Below are 10,432 nucleotides of genomic sequence, written 5' to 3' on the forward strand. Positions count from 1 at the left end.
TCCTGGAAGGCAGGGCTGGGCTCAGGTGAGAAAAGTACAGCATTTGCCTCAAGCACAAAATTCAAGGGGAGGCCAGAAAATTCAGTAATTGGAGAAAGTAATAATATAATGCAATATTTAAAAAAAATCAAAATTAGTGAAAAAATTCGTGAATAATACACCATTGAAGTTTGAAAATAAAGTCAGACTGTTGTTGTTTATTTGTTTTACACACTCACATTATTTTGAAACTGGGTCAGTTGTTTCCAATTAACTCCTCCCACCCCCTGCTGGGTAGGGTTATGAGGGTTGACGTTGGCTTGGCCACAGATGGGGCGACATTCGACTCTATGTGTGTGGTTTTTGAGTTAATTTTTTAAGTCATATTTTAAAATTGTAGATCTTGTTTTGATTTTTCCCATTTGATTCAAAATATGGGGGGATATTTTGTTTAAGTATATATGGGGGCACACATTTTTCTTTTTGGCCCAGGCCCCAGCCTGGCTCCACATGCCATTTAGAGAATCTTAGGGCAGGTTGAGAAAAGAAAAGTTAAACAATAAAGAAAATCTGAATTTTTTTCAAGAAGATAAAAAAAAACACCCTCTCTGCTGGTGGCTTTTCCCCACTTGTGCCTATTTTGTCTCCCCTAAGTCTCACCCTGTAAAGTAATCCAGATGTTTTCTGAGCTCAATCTATCTCTTTCTGGGCTCAATCTATCTCTAGCCTGGTTGTGGTAGAAGGTTTGAACAGAGCATTACTGTGAATTAAGGTCAGATCCGCAAAACAGCCTAGGAGCTCAGGGTCTTACACACTGGCAGAAAGCCAAGTGAGATACCGTCTCACATCGATTAGAATGGCTACTGTAAAAACAAAACAAAAACCAAAACAACCAGAGAATAACAAGTGTTGCTGAGAATGTAGAAAAATTAGAATCCTTGTGCATTGCTGGTGGGAATGTAAATGGTGCAGCCACTATGGAAAACAGTATGGGGATTCCTCAAAAAATTAAATGTAGAATTACCATATGATCCATATACCCAAAAGAATTGAAAGCAGGGTCTCGAAGAGATATTTGTACACCCATGTTCATAGCAGCATTATTTACATAGCCAAAAGGTGGAAGCAACACAAGTGTCCATCAGTGGATGAATGGGTAAACAAAATATGGTATGTACCTACAATGGAATATTAGTCAGCCTTAAAAAGGGAGGAAATTCTGATACATTCTACAACAAGGATGAAACTCAAGGACATTAAGCTAAATGGAATAAGCCAGACATAAAAGGACAATGTAGCATGATTCCACTTATATGAGAATAGAAGATAGGCAAATTCATAGAGACAGAAAAATGGTGGTGACTAAGGGTTGCAGGGAGGGGAGAATAGGGAGGTACCGTTTAGTGGGTATAATGCTTCAGTTTTGCAAGATGAAAAAGTTCTGAGGATAGATAGTGGTGATGGTCACACAACAATGTGAAATGGACTTAATGCCCTTGTGCTATACTCCTAAAAATGGTTACGATGGTAAATTTATGTTACATGCATGTTACCACAATTTTTTTTTTAAAGTAATTTTTGAAAAAGCTAGACAGGGGATTTGGACAATAACAAAAGGCAGTCATTTGGGGTTGCTGAGCAAAGAAATGGCAGAATTAAAAAATCTGTATTTTAAGAAGATGAAATTGGCAACAGGTGCTACTAGATTGTAGCAGGAAGAGACAAATTAAAATCCTCTTGGAGGAATCCCATCAGGATGAGACAGGGCCCTCTGTGAGACTAGAGGAAAAGGAACCAGAAAAAGAATCTTAATATAATTATTTTTTAAGAGACAAGATTTGCTCTGTAACCTAGGCTGGAGTGCAGTGGTGCAGTGACAGCTCACTGCAACCTCAAACTCCTGGGCTCAAGTGATCCTCCTGCTCCAGCCTCCCAAGTAGCTGGGACTATAGGCATGTGCCACCATGAGCAGCTAATTAAAACAATTTTTTTTTTTAGAGATGGGGTCTTGCTATGTTGTCCAGGCTGGTCTACAACTCCTGGGCTCAAGCAGTCTTGCCGCCTTGGCTTCCCAAAGTGCTGGGATTATAGGCATGAGCAGCTACACCTGGCCAAGAGAGAGAATCTTAGTACTTCGATGAGTGTAGGCTGTAGAACAAATTCAGAGGAATTTAAAAACAGCTGGCTAAGGAAAAGATAATTTTTAAAGAAATGCCAGATAGGCATATCTTAAAAATGAAATCCATTAATTTTGTGAAAATGTGTTTTTAAAATATATTTGAATAGAGGACTGGCTTTATTATGTGGAGATCCAGATTTTATTCACAACTATTTAAATGGGTGCAAATATCATCCGCTTCTATTATTGAATGTCTCCTGTTATAATAGCCAATAAGATTCCTCTCACACATTTATCATCCTATAAAAAAGGCAGAGACAATAGCAGAATTTCTCTACCTGAGGGTTGTATATTTTGCAGTTCCCCAGATACCATTTTAGCATGCACTTTTACAAATGAGTTTCTAACTCACAAAAGTAGTTATATACTTCCTTGGAGGGTTTAGTCTGCATAAGCATTTGTTATAACAAATTTTAAAAATGCAATAAGCTGTATTTAAATAATAGAATGCCATTTCTGACTCGCTCAAGAAAAACAATTGTGGATATGATAAATCGTAAGAAAGGGGAAGATAAATTTTATTCTAGCAAGAGTAGTTTTTGCTTTCTCAACAAAAAAAGAATGTGCGAGGCAAATAAGTTTATTCTTTTCTTTTGAAGAGGATTCAGCTGATGAAAATTCTGACTATAGACCCTTCTCTTCTGTTTTCATTTTAGTCAAACAAGTTCCAGGTTGGACCACAGTCTTCTCGGTGGTTATGGTGATACTGGTGGCTTTGGCTGGCCTTTTTGTGCTGCTGGTTTTCCTTCAATATAGAAGACTTCGAAAAGGATATTCACCCCTGATGGAGACACATTTAAGCAGCAGGAGATACACAGAAGCCTAGGGTGTTCCTGCCTTACACAGAGAAGAAGCTGGCCAAGCCATAGGTCTGACCTTGACAATAGACAAACTAATCCTCACTGTTCTTCCTTTAGTTGAATATCTTTGGCAGGGTCCTGCTATTGTAATGGTGATCCCAAATACACAAGATGCTTAGCTTTAGTTTCTGCTTTGCTTGTTTGTTTAACAAACAAAAGCTAAAGTGCATGGGGCTACTATTTCTATCATCAAATAAAGATAGAGTTGACAATTTGTGATATCTGATAATTCCACATATGGATTCAGCCTCCTCATGTTATGAAAGCACCAAAAAAAAAAAAAAAAAATTGAGTGGATTCACTTAAATTTGTAAGTCAGTGTAATTTGAGACCTGGACAAGACCATGATCCGGTTCGTAGCACTTGTGTCTTCATTTGTAATGGCGTGGAGGAGGAGGTGGTGGCAGGAGCTAGATGATTGTCCAAGGTCCCTAGTTTTTTTCCCTCCAGCTTTGAAGACAAAAATAGCCTTCTTTCCATATATGATGGGGAAATGATTAAATGAAGGATAAATTCAGCTCTATTGTGTAAATTAGACTTTACAGATTTTTTTTTAAATCTGGAGTTCTTAACCATTAGACCTATTACAAGATCGAATAGTTGGATAAACATTGATCCTATAGTGATAAATAAACAGAGAAAAGAATACAATTATAGAGCTTAATTAATACACTGTTCTAAATCTATTAACAAATATAGAATCTGTTCAGGGACGGCTGGTTGGAGAAGGCTGGTGAGACTATAATCCTGAACTTGAGACAATTTGATTAGAGTCCCATTACTCTGCGGTCTCATTCGGCTGATCCTGAATCAATTCCTTTGCTAGGTAGCCTCACATGAAAAATTACTCCCATGTAATTCCCTTGGCTTATTTTTAAGAGTCGACTTTAGAATCATTAATGCTGCACTGTACTGACAGTTACTTAGGAATGCTAATCAATGAAGTCTTATCATTGGAAAGCAAATCGTCTGTACACAATATGACAATTGAGAATTAAATGGCGATGTTCTGCTAAGCAATCATCCCATCATGAGAAATAAGAATGAGGCAATCTGTATTACGATGTTCAGACTTATCTTGATGGGCCCCACTTCTGAGAAGTCAATGGTTATTGAGATTTCAAGGCAAATTTCATCTGCTCATATTTGATATCTGTGCATCTAGAGGGTGGCCTGTCTGTGGGCTCATTTTGGCCCCTCTTACTGGAATGGATGTATGTAAAGTATGGTTGTTAAGAGGGCCCTGGGGCTGCCTTCTGCATCCCAGTGGACTAGAGAGTGCAAAGTTCACCAAGAACTGGTGTTATCCCCTGGAATAGGACTGCTAAAGCCAGGGAAGCGGACAAAGCCCAGTTGGAACTGAATTTGAGGTTGAGTGTCATAAAGTGACAGGCGTATGTGACAGTAGGCTCAGCACAGCAAGGAGAATTGTGATTGCCCAGAGTCCTTCATGGAGTGAAGCCCTGCCTGGGCTTTTTAGCTACAGTTGCATGCATAAATCTCAATTCCTGCCATGAATAGTATTCATGGAAAATACAACAGTGTGTCATTTTAACATGCTTCCCTCTGGAAGGTTTATGCTCTGAGCTCAGGGTTGTTGGAGAATACATTTTAAAATCCTGCTTTTAAACCAAAAGAGAAATACATGAAAATAAAGATATAATTGTGCATGGTCAATATGTTCCTGAAAAGTTATGTATAAATCAATTATATGTTAAAAGCACCAGGGGAAATTACTTTTTATAGGTGAACTATTATGAATAATTCTATAAAGCAAATAACCACCTCTAGCTTATTTTTCAAGTATATCAAAATTTTCATACATCATATTCTCATAAGATTTGGCTAAAACACGATTTATCTGAGGTAGAAATAAATAGTAATCATGTACACTTAGCTACTTTTATCTATAGTGTATGCAACTTTTTATAAGTATTATGTTTTATAATATCTTCCTAAGAGAAATAATTTTCTAATTTTGTAGTTCATATAAGAGGAATACAATTTTCTAGCATTTTCTAACCTTATAATAAATCAATTATGAATGCCTTTTAACAAATCTAAAAGTATGATAAACCTGCAGAATAGAAAGTTGGTATTTACTTACATTGAATATTATGCAAATATACTCAGAAAATGTCACTGAGCATTGCAGTGCCATACTTCTCAATGATAAGGGGAAAAAATCCAACCTTGAAGAAAATGAACAGATCACTTTATATGCTTATATCTTCAGTATTAAAAAAGTATAGGTATATGAATTATGATTTCAATAGAGATGCATGTATAAAGCTAAAATTCAGAAATGAAATTCAAAAACATCTTTCTTTTGTGAATTAAATTCCCTTCTAATTCAAAAATTCTCTGATAGTCATTTGTATCTTGCTTAGAATTTAACATTGCTACTTATAAGACTTCTAATGAATACTTTTAAGCTCACATTAACAAGAAGTAGAAAACTTACTAAAGAAGAAGATAAAAATAAATGTTTTGCAGATTATTGTTCATCTTTTGGGGTTATTGTTTTTTAATTTGTACTTATCATTTGTACTTATCAGTTCCCATCTTTTGAGTACTCGACAAATCTATCTAAACATATATATATATATATACATGTAAAATGCATAATAACTATTTGACTTCTGAAAATAACTTCTTAAACGGATATTCTATTTTCTGATGTCCCTAAGTAATTACTACTTCCTGGGTCTCTATTGTACAGGTTGGAAAAGGAGATGCCAACCTTTCACAGGTAAAGTTACCTGTGATATCTCCACAGTCTAATGACTGATCTTGGGGTGGAAGTGGTGGGCTACCTCAAGTCACTGGCCAGAGAGGAGGGGTACTACCTTGTGATCATCCAGGTAATCCTTCAAGATCAGTCAACTTGGTGGAGAACCCAGAAGGAGGAAGTTAGAGCCAACGAGGTAATGGTTACATGGTGTTCACTTCTGCATCTAGACTCGAAGTTAGAGGTCAGTTGTACATCACCCTGTACAGCAACACTGCCATTATATTAATATCAAAGGACCTTACCTTAAGTACTCAGAAAGTGGTGGTGGTTGATTGACATCGGTGCATAAAATAAACAATTCACTCCCAGTGCAAGGTCATTCCTTTCTCCAAGGTAAGGACAAAACGCAAGGTTTTTTTTTTTTTAGCTCTTTCTATTTCTCTAGTCCCTTGCTTAGCCTGAGCACTCTATAAATATTCTTTGAGCGAATAAACTAATCTCAAAGTAGAATTTTTCATTCAGGGTCTCTGGCATCTGTTTTAACATGGGCTGCATGAAATAGACGAGAGTGGACTCTCGTTCTCTGCCATGAAATTAGCAACAACCTGTCCTTCAGATTTGAGTTGTACAAACGCTAGGTGGAATTTTACTCTATGCAACCTAACATAAGGGGACGCTCTTCAGTTGGATTTTCTTTCTAGTTGCATCTTCTTTCCATCATCGGTAGGCCTTGATTCTGCCATGTATAAGGGCCAGGATAGAAAGTTAAGATTTCTCCCACCTCTCCTCTAATTTCTCACACATGTCATTTTAGGGCCTGCCACCATTTTTTGATATCCTAAAAACTTTGTTTCAGTGGAAGCAGTTAGTAGGCAAATTATTTAGTCAGGCAAACCAGTGCCTCTCCCACCCTGATGGCTTAAGCAGCATTGCTTTAGGAAGTCTCCAAAGATGACTCGGTGCTTTGACTTTAGCTATAACAGCAGTTCAAGCTGAAAATAACCCCTGTGAATTTAATTTTGCTTTGGCAGGTGGTTTAATGAAATTTTGAAAACAACACACAAGAGAATCGTGAGCTAGAGGATAAGTTTAAAGTTTTCTAAAACATGACACAACAAAGCAAACAAAAACACAAGGCCTGGTATGCTCTACGTATTTTCACCAGGACTACATCTCCTTGGTAGAAACCATTAACCCACTGTGTTATTTGCCACGTCAACTGAAGTCAGACTTCTTGGATGGAATATGACTGAATTTGGTCCTTCTGTCTTCTCTGCTCCTTTGGCAGTTTATAAACATAAGCTAGAACTATCACGGTGCATCCCAAGTGTAATTGTTCTGGTTGTAAATAATGCTAAGTAGAAATGCTTGAGCTTGACCTTCTTTATTATAATAATAGAGATTTCACTGCCAGAGTTACACATCCTGATTACCTCATTCACTTGGTACGTTATTGAGCATTTCTGAATTTGCAATTAGCGCAATGACCATCTTGATTACCACTGGAGTGAAATTAGGCTTACAATAAAGCAAAACCTGCCCTCTTGTGTTTTATTAGAAAATTGCACAATGTAGTAAATTTCTCACAGCTATTTTCCTCTACTGTGCTTAATTGCCTGGCCACGGGGCGGGGGGGAAATGCTGGAAGATTTGCCATGAATTCAGAAATCAGAACAGATAAAGCACAAAAGTTAGAAGGAAATAATTTCCTGCACAGGGTCTCACAGTTTCCTTTTTAAATCTATTTTGAAATGTTAAATGTTTACCAGCAAGCCATAAAAGTTTGGGGGAACAATTCAGGCCACCGGGCAAAACTCTTTTAGCCTTGGTAAATATGCACAGAATATTATTTAGTTAAATATTATTTATATGATCATACTGCAGCTGGAGATTGGGGTAGCTTATTTTTCTATGAAAAACTGTTATTAAGAGGAAAAATTGGGGGAAAGTTTTTAAAACAAATATTGGATCAGTATATTAAAACTAGATATAAATATTTAAATTCAAGTATGGATGTGAGTAGAGTCTGAAAATGTCTTTTACTGTGGAAAATTCACTTTTTAAAATGGACTATTGACACAATGGTGATAAAAGCAATTTAAATAATTTTTTTATTTTTATTTTTTAGAGACAGGGTCTTGTTCTGTCACCCAGACTGGAGTGCAGTGGTGTGAGTGTAGCTCACTGCAGCCTTGACTTCTTGGGCTCAAGCAATCCTCTTGCTTCAGCCTCTCAGGTAGCTAGGACTACAGGCATGTGCCACCATGCCTGGCTGAGTTTTTACATTTTTTGTAGAGACAGGAGTCTGGCTATGTTGTCCAGGCTAGTCTTGAACTCCTGGCCTCAAGCAATCCTCCTACCTTGGCCTCCCAAAATGCTGGGATTACAGGTATGAGCCACTGTACCCAGCTCAAAGCAAATATTTATTGGGAGCCCACAGTGGCTTTATATTAGGTGATTGAAAAAGGGACAGCAATGATAAAGAAAACATGATCTCCATGTTTTGTAAAGCTTTCCCTTCTAGAACATATACACAAGAAAGTTGTGGAAACAACCCAAGTGCCCATCCGTACATGAGAGGATTAATAAAATGTGGTATATGTATACCATGGAGTACCATTCAGCTTTAAGAAACCATGGTGATATAGCACCTCCTGTATTTTCCTGGATGGAGCTGGAGCCCATTCTACTAAGTGAAGTATCCCAAGAATAGAAGAACAAAAACCACATGTACTCACCAGCAAATTGGTATTGACTGATCAACACCTAAGTGGACATATAGAAATAACATTTATCGGGTATTGGGCAGGTGGGGTGGGGGAGAGGGGATGGGTATATACATTCATAATGAGTGAGATGTGCACCGTCTGGGGGATGGTCACGCTTGAAGCTCTGACTCGAGGTGGGGGTGCAAGGGCAATATACATAACCTAAACATTTGTACCGCCATAGTATGCTGAAATAAAAAAAAATTAAAAATTAAAGGGGAAACAGAGGTAGGCCATTTATTTGCTTATTCTGGGATTTTTTTGTTTAAGTGTGAAAACTGGGGCCCTAATTTTCCAGCTGGGTCCACCTGCTAGTCTCCTTCTCTGGCTGAATATTCCAGACATGACGATAGTAGCTGATTTTATGGAGAGTAAGGAAAAGGAAAAACGTTAAGTGGAGAAATTGAAGAGTCAGATTGGAAACACTTCCAATGCTGGCAGGAGATGCTGGAGTCTTCCCCCAAGGCCACCATCAACTTGCTCCCCACTGATACCTGTGCAGTTACATGGCGCGCTTTGCTGAAGACTTAATTTCCAACACAGCAAAATTTTTATCGTCATTCCTACTTAAAGTTTCATTTCCAATATTTTTATTTGCTTCTTCCAATAGCAAACGTTGTCTTGATTATTGCCAGTAATCAGTTTTTCTTCTTAAAAAAAACTTTTTTTTTTTTTATATTTCAAATCATGCAACTCATGTCAAGGAGGGATGCTCAGCTAAAGCGTGTGCGTGTTTATACAAGCAAATAATCGGTCTTGAAAACAGAAACGTCCATCTCCATCGTGACCCGGGCGGTGAGCTAGCGCTCCTTTGCCTCTTCCTCAGCTGTGGCGGGCACACAGCTCTCAGCCTTTCGTGGCTTGCAAACTCACATCTGAGCAGCACATTTTCTTTTCATCTCAGGCATATTACAATTCCGGGGCTTGTAACGTTTTTTTACAGACTCAAGGTCGTTTCCTTTCCGAGCGTGTCTCTCCTCAGCGACTTCCTCTTATCAAGACGCAGGCTTCTTTGTGTTTTTAACATTTTTTGCTGGAGATATCCCCACCTCTTTGATCCTGTGCTGACTCTAAATCGCTTGCTGTCAGCGCACCGATGCGCAGATCTGGCGCGTGTCCCGTGCCACTCCGTGTCCGCCCGGCGCTTGACAGCGTTACCGGGCCTCTCCAACTGCCACAGAGCTCCTGTGACCCAGCAACTTGCAAACGTGTTCCTTTTCTGCTCCAGTCTGTCACAGCCCGCATCTGGCAGCTTAGCTGCACAAAAGCAGGCCCTGATAAAATCATTCTGAAGTTGACGCTGGGAGTAATGGATGTAAATTCATTGTTTGCAAGCAACTGCTACTCAGAACATCCAATTATGGCTGTCTTGGAGTCGGGTTTCTTTTTGCCTGCGAGATGAGTGGCTTTTATCACAGAGCAATCTGCTCACCTCCCTTGTCGCTGTCAGAAGGTAAAACCCCTGGTGCTCTCTGGGTTTACTGAGGCTTCTGAGTACTGTACCTAACTGTGCGTAGTCACAGTGAGGACAATGATTCTTCTAGGGGAGCAGCTCATTTCCCATTTATATCCGTCAGCGCCCCCCCCAACCCCCCAACTTGTTCCCTTCCTCTGAATACTCAAAATGCCATTAGAAAACATCAGTTAAAGGCCGGGGCATGGTGGCTCACACCTGTAGTCCTAGCACTCTGGGAGGCCGAGGCGGGAGGATCACTTGAGGTCAGGAGTTCGAGACCAGCCTGAGCAAGAGTGAGACCCCGTCTCTACTAAAAATAGAAAGAAATTAGCCAGACGACTAAAAATATATAGAAAAAGGTAGCCGGGCATGGTGGTGCATGCCTGTAGTCCTAGCTACTCAGGAGGCTGAGGCAGGAGGATCGCTTGAGCCCAGGAGTTTGAGGTTGCTGTGAGC

At 39.1% G+C, this 10,432-nt stretch overlaps 1 protein-coding gene across 1 annotated transcript in view; it reads left to right on the forward strand.

Moving 5' to 3' along the window:
* DCT (dopachrome tautomerase) overlaps positions 1–3,791 on the forward strand; it is a 38,573-nt gene extending 34,782 nt beyond the window's left edge. Inside the window, exon 8 of the mRNA XM_012769761.3 lies at positions 2,815–3,791. Within this exon, the coding sequence (XP_012625215.3) occupies positions 2,815–2,984 (170 nt within the window). The 3' untranslated portion in view covers positions 2,985–3,791. The remainder of the gene's footprint in view (positions 1–2,814) is intronic.
* The last annotated feature ends 6,641 nt before the right edge of the window (positions 3,792–10,432 follow it).

This window comes from Microcebus murinus, chromosome 13 (genome assembly GCF_040939455.1).
Source record: "Microcebus murinus isolate Inina chromosome 13, M.murinus_Inina_mat1.0, whole genome shotgun sequence".
Classification (NCBI taxonomy): domain Eukaryota; kingdom Metazoa; phylum Chordata; class Mammalia; order Primates; family Cheirogaleidae; genus Microcebus; species Microcebus murinus.